The 13,950-nt window shown below is 37.8% G+C and overlaps 1 protein-coding gene across 1 annotated transcript; it reads right to left on the bottom strand.

Annotated features, from left to right (window-relative positions):
• Positions 1 to 4,278: 4,278 nt before the first annotated feature.
• On the bottom strand, positions 4,279 to 8,888 carry LOC109134770 (retrovirus-related Pol polyprotein from transposon RE1). The gene is made up of 6 exons (XM_057393428.1): positions 7,643 to 8,888; positions 6,841 to 7,520; positions 5,899 to 6,115; positions 5,669 to 5,814; positions 5,130 to 5,356; positions 4,279 to 4,975 (listed from the first exon to the last, which is right to left on the bottom strand). The coding sequence occupies exons 1-6, from the start codon at positions 8,886 to 8,888 to the stop codon at positions 4,279 to 4,281; spliced, it is 3,213 nt and encodes a 1,070-aa protein (XP_057249411.1).
• Positions 8,889 to 13,950: the final 5,062 nt, after the last annotated feature.

Here is a 13,950-nt window from a genome sequence, read left to right as displayed (position 1 = left end):
TCGTGCAGGGTGGTCGTTTTCGCGCAGGGTTGTCGGATTTCGAGCAGGGGGTGGGGGATTACGGCGGAAAACAAAGAGGGGGTGGAGGATTCCGGCGGAGAACGAAGAGGGGGTGGGGGAGTCCGGCGAAGAACAAAGAGGGGATGGGGGATTCTGGCGGAGAACGAAGAGGAGGTGGGGGAGTCCGGCGAAGAACGAAGAGGGGGTGGGGGATTCCGGCGGAGAACGAAGAGGGGGTGGGGGAGGCCGGCGGTGAACGAAGAGGGTGTAGAGGCGGTGAAAGAACCGGCGATGGAGGAGGGAGATGGGTAGGGGCTGGGTGGGGTGGAGGGGTGGTGGGCTGGATAGGTAAGGGTTTGGCGTAAAGGTAAGGGTAGGTTTAAGATTAGGGGTAAGGGAAATGGTTAGAATTAGAGATTAGGGGTTAATGGTGGCAATATTGTAAATAACGCTAACGGTGAGATAACGGCAGTTAAGAAAAAGGGTATTTGGTGAACGTTTTAGAAAACTTAGGGGTATATGGTGCATTTATGGAACATTGAGGGTATATTGTGAATTTGTTGATTTGTCGGGGGTATTTGGTGAAAAAACCGTTATTAATAAATTGAAAATTAATGGATTTTGGAGAAATTTTTATGGAAATTGGAAGGTGAAGTATTAATGTTTGCATTGTCTTGAGAATTGGTGAATGAAGATGAAAGGACGAAATGAGGAAAATTGAGAAACATGAAGTGGAATGTAAAAAGTTGTGAATATATATAACCCTTTTTAAAAAGTAAAAAAAATATTAGTATTTGCTAATAGATTTGAACCCTTGACCTTAGCAATGTTGGACCCTTTCATTTACTAGTTACTTACCACTAAACTAATCTACCTTTTATGTTAGCATATGATACAACTAATAATACATATGAAATAATTTTGAGGCCCTTATTTTTGGGGGCCTGTGAAGTTGCACGCGTCGCACCGGATGAGCTCCGCCTCTGGTTACAAGTAATTGCAAAATCTAGTTGAGTTAGGGGTAGTTGAAGATTAACGTGAAAAGGAAATCGTGTCTTAATTTTAAAAAATAAATAAAAAGAAATCACATTTTTTTTTTTACAAAAAATCAATTAGTTATGGGCTTTTTTTAATAGTATCATTAGGCCGGCCCACATGACAAATGCTAAAGAATCGCATCTTGTGAGCTGCTAACAAGCTGTTTCGAACATGATGATTTTTTTTTCTGTTTCTACGTTTGGATTAAACATCAACATTAATGTCTTAAAATATATTTAGGGCAGTAATAGCTTTTTACTACGTATGAAAAAAACTTTTGAGAAAATCTAAAGTAAATGTGGAGACAGATAATATATTATCTATAATTTAATATTTTTCTTTCATTTTTATTAAAAAATTCAACAAATGAGAGACCGAAAGTACAATAAGATATGTAATCAATATAATAATATATTATTTTAGGTTTATTATGAAAATGCCACTTGATATATTAGTGTATACAAATCTATGAAATTAATGGATCACTGCTTCCCAAAGAAGAACCCAAGGAAAAAGTTGAAATTCTACAATATAAAATTGGGAAATTCCCATTGATAACCCTTTTTTTTTTTACTTTTCTCACTAGTAAGTGGTAACTCTCAATTTTCTTAATTCCGTTGGTAGTCCTCATTTATTGCCCTAATATCAAAGGTGACATTCAACAAAAGAAAAATGTTAACTTATGCCTAGCTAATTAGTGGGACTTAATTAGTTTACGTGTCATAAAAATTATTCGGTTAATGTTTAGGGGGTAATTCTGTTTCTTAAGGGCCAAATTTGATGTCAGAATTGAAAAAAAGTATCCGAAATTCTTCATTTTGTGTGCTCTAAATTTCATTGAGAAAACCTTGACTTGTGTGCTATTAATTTTAACGAAAATGTTCAATATTTAACGGTAACTAACTTTTTTTGATTCATAATGTCACACTTGATATTTATATAGTAATTGAGGATTACGAATGGAATTAAAAAAAATTGAGGATTATTAGCGGGAAAAAACTAAAACAGACGACTATTAATGGGAATTTCCCTCTGGTTCCAATGATCAGCAAAGATCAATTACTCATCGGTAATTCCTTTTGTGAAATAACAAGTTATTGTTGAGAAATCAACTTGATATTAAACATAACTGAAAATTTAAATAAAGCAAAAAATTTGTTTATTGAGCATGGACAGGTACTACAAGACATAACATATTCTATAAAATTAATAACACAACATGATATTACACGCTTGGTTATGTTCAATGTACTTGGTTATCATCATGCTCAAAATGAAAAGGTTGGAGGATCCCAAATCCCAACTCCTTAAGATAATCTTCTTTTCGAAAAGATATTAGTTGCCCAACTTGCCTTACTTTAAAAATCTGCTCTTTGTTGTCTTAGTGTTTGTCCCAAAATTTGTTAGGTAGCTCCCACAATTTGTCGTATGAATAATCTTTCGGTGCAAATAAGTTGCGTATCAAGCATTAATTTACTTTGATTGTGGCTAATAATACAATTAGGCTGATCTTTAAAATTGTGTTCTTTTCAGCTTATATTTTGCTTATTTTTGTTTTATAATTTGGCTCAACAAAATCAGTGTTTCAATTCAATACTAAGAAAAACATTGAATTTAAAAACTAATTTATGACAAATGAAGTAATAATAGATAGCTAGACCTATAAGTTACTACTATACATATTCCTTAAATAACACTTAGTACTCTATATTTCATCCATTTTCAAATAGATGTAACACTTCTTTACTTCATGTGAGAGCTTTTTGAGAGAAATGTAACATTTATTTTGGAACAGAGGAAGTTTTTTTAATTAGGTAAGAAGAAATCATTTGTGCTGCACTCACACAGGGCCTCTATGTACCTAGAGGCCTGTTACAAGCCATACACCCAATCCCCATTCTCCCCCTTAAATTCCAAGCAAATGCGTGGGGGTAGGAATTAAACCTTCACTTTGATAGGGAAGATGAGAAAGTTCGCCCCATGGTCAGAACGTCCTGGCCGGACGTTCGCCATAAAGAATTTCAAAGGCTTTTGGGTTACGCGGCTGCGGTGGAGGAGGTTAGGTGATGGTGGTGGAGGTCACAGACAGTGGGAAGGTAGGTGGTGGTGGTGGTGGGGGTGGTGGGTGGTGTGGAAAAGAGGAGAGGGTGAAATGGCAATAGGTTGGTGGTGGTGGTGGTGGTGGTGGTGGGGTGGTGGAAAGCGGAGAGGGTGAAATGGCAGTAAGTTGGTGGTGGTGGGGGTAGTGGTGGTGTGGAAAAGGGGAAAAGGCAAAATGGTCTATAAAAATAAATTTGAGGCGATTTTAAGTTATATATTTCAGGATGATGTTTAACAATCCCCCTTTAAAATGCCTTTAAGATCTTTAATTATGTGTAAGTAAATTTTTTTTAAAATTGATATTTCGAAAATCTATGTCTAGACAAATCTAATAATATCTTAAACAGAAATATGTGAATCAAATTTTCTAGCCTATGTACCTAGTGCATAAGTTTACCTATTTGTTTTTAGCTTTACTCAACAAAATTGATAAAGATAACATAGTTAATTAATTCTCATAATTGATATCTAATTCCCATAGTGAGAATAATGTATTTAATTAACTATGTCATATTTATCAATTTTGTTATATAAAGCTAAACATAAATATTTAAACCTATACGCTATGTGCATATGCAAGAAAAATCCTATGTAAATTATGACAAAGCATATCATATATAAAGTGTAGGTTAAAAAAGGAAGGGAGAATGGTGTTGAGATTTTCTAGAGTTTCAAAATAACTCTACATGATGGACTTTGTTAAATACCAGTCGTTGATTAAGAAATCAAAGGCTTGTATTTTCTCTCCAAAAGATCTCCCTATTCCCCCAGAATATATGGTTAGGATTCAACTCTATTTTGTAGAGTTTTCATAAAACTCTAAAGAATATGAACCCGGGAAAATGACATCGAAAAGTTTGAGAATGATTCAATGATATTAGAACTTGGGTGGGATCTTAATGTTTTTTTTTTTTTTTTTTTTTGAGGGTGGGATCGTAATGTATTTCACATGATTATTGTTAAACTCAGAGAAATATTGGAGAAAACGGCTTAACCTTGTATTGATGATCACACAAGTATATATACGTATAATACAAGGAAACCTAAACTCCTAAAAGGATATATTCCTAAAAGATAGGATATTCCAAATATACAAGATACAGGCTAATATATACAAACCCGACTCATTAATACTCCCCCTCAAGTTGGAGCATGTAAATCACGAATGCCCAACTTGCGTAAGAGAAAACCAAACTGTTGACGGCCAAGGGCCTTCGTAAGAATATCCGCCAATTGATGAGTCGTCGAGACATAGGAGGTGGAGACATTACCCTTTAACAACTCATCCCGAACAAAATGACAGTCGACCTCAATATGTTTCGTACGATCATGGAACACCGGATTCTTGGCGATATGAAGAGCAGACTGACTGTCACAAAACAACTGCATAGGTTTAGAGTGATCGATGCCAAGAGAACACAGGAGAGCTTTCAACCACTTCAACTCACAAGTGGTGACAGCCATAGAACGGTACTCGGCCTCAGCGGAAGAGCGAGAGACGGTGGGTTGTTTCTTAGTCTTCCAAGAAACTGGAGAACGACCCAAGAAAACAAGATAGCCAGTCAAAGAGCGCCGAGTCAACGGGCAAGCGGCCCAATCACTGTCACAAAAAGCAGTCAATCGTAAATCTGGCATAGGGCGTAACAAAATGCCTTGACCCGGACTACCCTTAAGGTAACGCAAGACACGCAGGGCTGCATCCCAGTGAGAAACCTGGGGATCACTCAAGAATTGAGCCAAAACATGCACCGAGTAACTCAACTCCGGCCGAGTGACAGAGAGGTAAACCAACCGACCAACCAACCGACGATATTGATCTGGATACGCGAACGGCCCCCTGAAACAAGAGCGAGACGATGGTGCTGCTCCATCGGAGTATCAATCGGTTTGCATCCCAACATGCCAGCCTCAGTGAGGATATCCAACGAGTACTTGCGTTGAGAGAGAAAAATACCCTCCGGACTACGAGCAATCTCAACACCTAAAAATACTTAAGCACACCCAAATCCTTCATGAAGAAACACTGAGACAGATATGTCTTAAACCGAAGAATGGCGTCATGAGAAGACCCGGCAATAATCAAATCATCGACGTAGACAAGAACATGCAACGAAACACTGCCCTGGACATAGCTGAACAGAGAGTAATCAGCGTAGGAATTCTTAAAGCCAAAATTCCGCAGAGCAGTAGACAGTTTTGAGAACCATTGTCTGGGTGCCTGTTTCAAACCATATAAAGATTTCCGGAGCCTGCAAACCTTGCCAGGAGAAGGAGTACCATAACCAGGGGGAAAATGCATATAAACTTCTTCATCCAAATCACCATGAAGAAAGGCATTGTGAACATCCATCTGATGCAATTCCCAATTCAAAGAAACAGCAACAGCAAGAAAAAGGCGTACCGTACCCATCTTAGCAACGGAGCAAATGTCTCGTTATAATCAACACCTTCAACTTGACGATTGCCACGGACAACCAACCGGCCTTGAAACGCTCCACCGTGGACTGGTCGTATATTTGATTTTATAAACCCAGCCACTACCAATCGCCTTCTTACCAGGAGGAAGGTCGACAATGGTCCAAGTACCATTACGCTCAAGAGCATCAAGTTCAGCTTGCATCGCCTGACGCCAGGCCTCATGCTTAACCGCCTCTTTGAAAGAAGACGGCTCCTTTCCTTTGGTAATCGCCATCAAAAAACATCTGTGTCTCATAGAAAAATTATTATATTCAACATGACAAGCTATAGGAAAAGGTTTACCTGAAGAACAAGAAGGAGTGGGAGCAACAGATGATGGAGAGGGGTCTATATTTGCCGTAAGAACAGTATTGATAACATAATGACGATGCCACGAAGGAGGACGTTTCTCACGATCACTACGACGATCACCCGTTGATGAACTCCCCCTCAATTCAGATAACCCTGTAGTATTACCACCATCACCAACCGACGATGTATCACTAGGACCAAGACCGGGCTGTCCAAGGGGAGGTGAGGGACCCTCGGACAGCAGCACGGAGGAGCTGGGGCTGCGTCGCACACCCGTGCTGGGGACGCAGCAGTAGGGACCGCGGTAGGGCTGCAGTTCGGAGCTGCGGGCTGCGGGTCGGTCGCGGTTGCTGCTGGGACACGCAGCAACGAAGTGGGGCAGCAGGAGGCGCCGCGGTAGGACCGCGGTTTGGGGCTGGGTGCCGCGGGGAAGCCGCGGTTGCTGCTGGAAGCTGCCGTAAAGGGGAGAGGCAGCAGTAGAGTCCGCGACCTGGCTGCGGTTTGATGCGGGAGACCGCGGTGGGCGGCGGACCGCGGTGGGTGGCGTATCATCATCATTAGCATCCTCCCAAACCGGTGGAGAAGCAAAATAAGCTTCCCAAAGAGCTCGTTTCTCATCCGGAAGCGAGTTAAGATATGGGAATTTGTCTTCGAAAAATTGAACTCCCTACTTACAAAAAATTCATTCGTCTCCAAGTCAAATAAACGCCACCTTTTTTCCATTGGGATAACCAACAAAGATACACTTTCGAGAACGGGAATCAAATTTGTCCTTTACACGAGGACGATTTGCAGCATAACAGAGACATCCAAAGATACGGATATTAGCATACGATGGAGCTTGACCAAATAAACACTCATACGGAGTTTTGCCATTAAGAAGAGGTGTAGGGGTTTTATTAATCAAATAAACAGCAGAAAGAACACACTCACCCCAAAAATACTTAGGAAGCTTGGCTTGAAACCGTAGGCGCGAGCCACATTCAAAATATGACGATGTTTACGCTCCACCCTGCCATTTTGTTGTGCCGTGTCAACACACGACGTCTGATGTAAAATACCCTTAGCAGCAAAAAATGAGCCCAAACCGAGAAACTCTTGTCCATTATCACTGCGCACCACTTTAACTGTGCGGTGAAATTGCGTCTCAACCATAGCACAAAACTCACGAATCAATGGAGCAGTGTCATATTTACCAACCATCAAGAAAACCCAGGTAGCACGAGAAAAATCATCAACAATGGTTAAAAAATAACGTGCATCACAACTAGACGCAATTTTATTCGGACCCCAAATATCACAATGTATTAAGTCAAAAATATCAGATGCTTTATTGGAACTTAATGGAAAAGAGTTTCGGGGTTGCTTCCCCATAAAACAAATGTCACAATCAAACAAACAACTTGAACCAGAAGTACTATGATGACTACTAGTAACACCCGGAAGAGAACAAACAACTTGCATTGACGGATGCCCGAGCCGCCGATGCCACAACAAACTAGCATCTGAAACAACTACTCTATGCGCCTGCAGATTCCGAGCACGAACAGGACGAAAAATATAGACCCCATCACACTGCTCCCCGCTCCAATCAGGTTCCTCAAATTGCGGTCCTGAATAATGCATAGCTTGTCAGTGAACATAATAAAATAAGATTGTTTTTCTAATAATTGAGACACAGACAATAAATTGCATTGAAGAGCAGGGACATAAAGAACATTATCAAGGGTTAAACCATCAGACAAAATAACCCGGCCTTCTTTAGTGGCAGTCGTGCTTTTGCCGTTAGGCAAACCAACAGGCGAAGAAATATCAGACAAACAAGTAAATAAATCAATGTTACCAGACATGTGATTCGAAGCGCCAGTGTCAATGAGCCACTCAATAGAGTTAAACGTACCAAGTTTAGTGTTATCCGAAGCAGAACCAGACTTGGAACCCTTTAAGGCAGCCAGTAGCTCCTTCCATTGAGTATCAGAAAGCGTAGGAACACTCCCACGATCAGAATCAGAAACTTGCTCATTGGCGCCACGAGCAGTACTACCAACGGAACCAGCAAAATCACCCCTGCCTTTACCAGTCGACCGGCCGCCACGACCGCCTCGACCACCACGGCCACTACGGCCACCACGACCCCCATCAGGAAAACCATGAAGCGAATAACAATGGTCTTTATCATGACCAACCCGTTTACAGTGACTACATTCCAGGCGATCCGAAGACCGACCAGAAGCAGAACCAGTAGCACTGAAACCAACAGAAGTAGCAGAAGTGGCCTCCTGAGCCGCAGACACAGACTGCTTACGCTCATCAGCAATAATTTTAGCATAAGCAGCATTCATAGTAGGCAAAGGATCACTCATCAACAACGTAGACACAACGGACCCAAACTTCTGGGAATCCAAACCAATACAAAACTGATGCAACATCGCAGTTTCATGCATTCTAGCATATTCAGCAGCAGCGGAGCAAGTACAAGCAGGCAATTTCAAGTAACTAGACAACAGATTTTGCAGTTTATTTAATTCACCATAATAAATTGCAACAGAACGACCGCGTTGTTTACAATCAGCAATAGCATTCTTAATCTCAAGAATGCGGGGACCGTTACCAAGAGAATAACGATCCCGCAAGTCATCCCACAATATTTTTGCATCATCAGGAATAATGATAGTGGAACGAATACTAGAATCAATTGTATTAAAAATCCAAGCAACAAGAGTAGAATTAACAATACCCCACTGACGATAATCCGGAGATGTGGCAGCAGGCTTAGAGATAGTACCGTCCACGAAGCCGAGCTTGCTCTTGGAGCGCAGGTTATTGCGAATGGATCGGGACCACTCTTCATAATTGTCCACGGTAAGCAAGACGGGGCAAATAACTAACTGGGAACCCTCACTAGGATGAAGATAATAATCTGTGAAAGGCTCATACTTGGAGGGAGTAGCGTCCCCCTTGGATGGAGTTGCGTCACCCATCACACCTCAAAGAAAATATGGCAGAGAAAAAAAAACAACAAGCGAAAGAAGGCTAGGGCACACCAACTCACGCTCCACAACACCAACGAGACGGCAAACAAACAAAGACCAGGGGCACGGAGTAGCAGCACGACACCGGAACCACTGTGGAACGACAAGGATCGCCGGCCAAAAACAAAACCAAACCCGACGCAAGATTGCGTGGAAACAAAACCAAACCCGACGCAAGATTGCGTGTAAACAAAACCGGAAAGAAAGAAAAAAAAAAAAAATAAATAAATTTGTGAAGCTGTAATCTCGTTTGTGCGGAAGAAACAAAGAGAAACGAAATTCAAGAACAGGATCGAAAATAATCTCTAGGTTAGAGAGGCTCTGATACCATGTTAAACTCAGAGAAATATTGGAGAAAACGGCTTAACCTTGTATTGATGATCACACAAGTATATATACGTATAATACAAGGAAACCTAAACTCCTAAAAGGATATATTCCTAAAAGATAGGATATTCCAAATATACAAGATACAGGCTAATATATACAAACCCGACTCATTAATAATTATTATTGACCATGACAATTACATGGCCTTTTTCACAGCGACCATCCGAAATCATTATGTTCATTCAAAACCAAATCTTTTGTGGATCTGGAAAGAAAAGGTTCAAAATTAGCCAATCGTGATACATGATTTGGGAATTCTTTACATTATAAGAGATGCTTATTAAGTCACCAAATATTAGGGTACCAAACTTTCTGGTTCAGCTTAATTAGAGTGCAAGTTCATCAATCTCGTGCTTCAGCTGTTGAAGATCGAAGAGAATCCGTTGCCTTTAAAGGAAACCCATTTATGAGCATCGAGTAACATGGGAACAAAACTTTTGGTGTATACTATATCTAGTTTTGATGGATGAGATTCGATCTCACGCCTAAGTACTAGTTATTAAATTAGTTATCATCAATAGACATTTAACTCATTGTAATTATTGTGGATTATATTTTATTTTTGTCTATGCTTTTAGAAATGAGTTATGGAATAAAAGAGCAAAATTCATACTAACTTATTCAGATATTAACATCTGCCTCGCTTTATATAGATACAAAAAAAACACCTTTTGAAGTATAGCTAGTTATTAGGCTCTCCGGGTAAGAAAAAATTTCATTTATTAATATAATACTTTATGATAATAACAATAAATATAATTTAGCCTAGTGGTTAAGACTTTAGAATATGTACTTGAGGTATCGGGATCAAACCCTATACTACGCAATTTCTAAATTTTTTTTATTGTACATAGATTACATGAACTAAAACTCCCTATGGATAGTACTGTAGTGGTCAACACTGCTCTTCAAATTGTATCATGCATACATAATTAATTTTAATGAACATGCAAATTTATTTATTTTTAAGGATGCAATAAGGGATATGTTTAATAATATTAACTAATTACAACACATATTTGTAATTTTGTGGAAACATGGATCACTAAGAGATGTTAGATGAGATGGTGATTCTTTGAAAACCCTTACATAAGGTCAGAGGTTTGAGCCCAGCCTTTAGCATATCTATACTAATATATTAAAAGGCGTGTCTAAACCAGAAACGGTGCCACGTGGCGCTCTCCCTAAAGGAGTTTTACTCCATGTAATCCATAACAATAAAAAAAATTAGAAATTGCATAGTGTAAGGTTTGATCCCGGGACCTCAAGAGCATACACTAAAGTCTTAACCACTAGACCAAATAATATTTAGTGTTATCATCTTAAATTATAATTTTAATAAATGAAAATTTTCCTTGCCCGGGGTGTAGTCCGGGCCTAATAACTAGTTTATTTTTTAAATGATGACCACTTGACTTTGTTGGTTAACAGACACGTGGCAAAATTCTGGTGGCAGGAGGAGGGTGCCACGCGTGGCGCATCGACGTTGTTACGCACGCCATTTAATATATTTGTGTAGATAAAATAAAGGATTTTTTTTTTATTTTTACCATCTAATAAATAGCCGTTTTTACGTTTTACCACTTTTTTTTTCCAATCTTACCACCTTAAATTTTCCAAGTCGTTAAAAATTACCACCTTGACTCAGCTCCGACAAAGAATCCGACGAGGAGGGCCCAACTAACTGTTTTATGTTCAATTCCCCTATCTTTTCCTGTTTACCCTCGATTTTTCATTTCCTCTTTATTAGAACCCCAATTGTGTATTTTGAATGCCTCTAAAAACCCAAATTTCTTTAATGGAAGCCTAAATCAAGTTGGAGCTTATCTTTTATTGACAAATTCGGCCTCAATCAAAGGAGAAATTGGAAATTCCGCTAAAATTAAAGGTATGATTTCTCAGCCCAATAGAATAGGTTAGGGTTCTTCTTTAATTTTGGGAATTTCTTGTTCTTAGAATTTAATCATTTATTGGCTACATTGGCCCTAAATTAGGGCATCTATGGTGTTCTTTAGCATAATGCTCGTTTTGGTTCTCATGCATTAATCTTCATCATTATAATAGGCACATAATGTGTTAGTCTTCTTCCCAAAACCACCAAAAGAGCAACTGCGGAATTCCTCTTGCTGCAAAAGTCGTAATAAAGGAGGAGAAAGGGGAGCTTGGCATTTTGGATTTTTGGGTGAAGAGGAGGAGATGAGTGTAAAAAAATGTCTGTAAAAATCAATAGGAGTTGATGATTCTAACAGAGAGGTTGGTGGAGGGAATTGAAGATAAGAATGTGAATAGTTTAAGGGGAAGAGAGAGTAAAAAAAAGGGGGAATTTTTTATTAATCCCAAATGTGGTCCCTTCCTCGCTGGATTTTTGGCCGGAGCACGAGTTAGGTGGTAGTTTCTAGTGAGTTGGAAAGTTTAAAGTAGTAAAATTGAAAAAAAAAAACAAAAGGTGGCAAAGCGTAAAACAACCTACTTATCAGGTGGTAAAAATCAAAAAGAAAATCTTAAATAAAATGGCTTGAATTCATAAAAAAATTGCATTCATCTCATATGAAATTAATTTGATATTCAAGGAGTTGAAACTAACCTACTTTCTCTAAGCATTATAGATAAACAATTCTAAATTAACACTATAACGGAAGAATTAACGAGTGCATTCTCTTTACATTATTTTTTTTGATCGAACCTATATTTCCTGAACTTGTTGGAATTTATATGAATTTATTTAAACTTAACAAAACTTATTCATGTTTATTTTGTAAGGTGTTATAGTACTTATTGGAGCTAATATGAACTTCTTGAAACTTATCTAAACTTATTAAATCTAAAACTTGTTTTTTTTTAGAAGAACTTGTTTGAACTTAATTAAATTCGTTATAACTTTACTAATTATTTTAGCCTAGTCTTTAGTGCGAGATTCTTTATATAGATGACGATACTAATAAAAAAACGAGCATATATAAGTTATAAGACACATGCATGTTTCTCTTTTTTTTTTTCACATAAGATTTTGTGCTATTAATAGATAACAATTCTCAAGTCATTCGACTCTAATTGTAAATCGTGTGTTACAAAATTTTCATACTTGTATAGAAGGAGCGAATGAGATTACAAACAAGTTTGAGTATAATCTAAAAATTGTAATATATGGATAAACTTATAATTAACTTTCAACATTGTTTCTAATACCGTTTGGCCGTTTATGAGTTAATAACACTCTTCTTTACTCTAATTATCAAATCAATAGTACTACTAAATTCCTGTCAAAAAAAAAAATAGTACTACTAAATTACCCCAAGTTAGCACATTATGTGGTTTTAGTTTTCTTATTTTACTCGACATCTCTCATCTAAAACTAATCATGTCTAAGGATACACTTCCATGACTTTATTCATTTTTTAATATGTGAATCGGAAGAACGTTACATATTATAGTGAGTGCTTATATTATTACATATTTACATGAAACAAAACATTATATTACATCATTATAGACCAGAATATGTGCTACACTTTAATCGTTTCACAATAGGTATATCATGGGTTTGAGGTTGTTATGGTTAGTTGGCTAAAGTCTTGATGAAAATATGGTGTGTTACCAAGGCTAGAGGCTAACCAAGCTGACACTAGTAGTGATTAGTCACATAATAAAACTATCAATATACATTAATTATCAGTGGTGGAACATCATGGAGACTGGTGGGAGTCGTGATTCCGGCCAACTTTTGAATTTTCCTAAAAGTTAGACTGAAAATGTAAATTTTTTAAAAATAAAATAGCTTAATTTTTCTATTCGACCCTTCTAAAAATACAAATTATATTTTTAGTTCCCTTTAAAATATTTTTCTGGTTCCGTCCCTCTTAATTATGACAAAAATTGGGAGTCATTATTATAGGAAAACAAATTACTTGTGTATGTGTTGTGGCCGTTAGGTCTTGTAGATACTAAAGCACGGTGGTAAACTGGTAATGTGGTTTTGTGCGTGGGAAGGCATCGAGAGACTGGGAATGAACAACCTAGGATGTGAAGTACCTCTTTTTCTTCCTTTATTACCTCTTACAGATAGAAATCATAACTTAATTTGGTACAATACTTCTTCGAAAATCCTATATTTTCTTGATGAAAAGATTATATTAACATGCATTCATGTGAAAGGTCTTAAATACAAGAGTCGAGACTAACTAACCACCTTTATAAAAAGAGCGCCAAACAAAACCATCAAATATACGCGTTACTGGCGCCCTATGGTCTGTAAGAATAATTTGGAGACATACTTATCTTCTGCAAAGGAATGGGCTATGTGGAAAGCTATTATTTGCATCGTGAATTTGTGATTACTTAGCTTACAATATCCCCAAACGTTAAAATTAATGCTTCAACTTGCGAATGATTTTCTTCACTTCTAACTTTCTCACTTGCCCATATAAAATTTTAATTATATCAATATTTTTAATTATTAATTTATAAGATTGTGAAATATTGATCTTTTAAGTATACAATTTGAGACAAATCGAATGATATTTTACACAATAATTTTTGCTTTTGTTTAGTGAAAACAAGGGTGAAAATGGATAAACTAAAAAAATAGAAGAATTAGAACTTTTGATCAATAAAAATAGTTTTA

This window comes from Beta vulgaris, chromosome 3 (genome assembly GCF_026745355.1).
Source record: "Beta vulgaris subsp. vulgaris cultivar EL10 chromosome 3, EL10.2, whole genome shotgun sequence".
NCBI classification, from domain to species: domain Eukaryota; kingdom Viridiplantae; phylum Streptophyta; class Magnoliopsida; order Caryophyllales; family Amaranthaceae; genus Beta; species Beta vulgaris.
The sequence above is the reverse complement of the archived record's forward strand: the minus strand, read 5'-3'. Positions and strand labels throughout refer to the sequence as shown.

Excerpts from the sequence above, each read along its gene's own strand:
- LOC109134770 (XM_057393428.1), bottom strand. The coding sequence starts at position 8,888 with ATGGGTGACGCAACTCCATCCAAGGGGGACGCTACTCCCTCCAAGTAT. Across the intron at positions 7,521-7,642 it reads CCGGGTTATTTTGTCTGATG|GACCGCAATTTGAGGAACCT; the intron begins GTTTAACCCTTG and ends TGCATTATTCAG. Across the intron at positions 5,357-5,668 it reads AGGCGATTGGTAGTGGCTGG|GCACCCAGACAATGGTTCTC; the intron begins GTTTATAAAATC and ends GGTTTGAAACAG.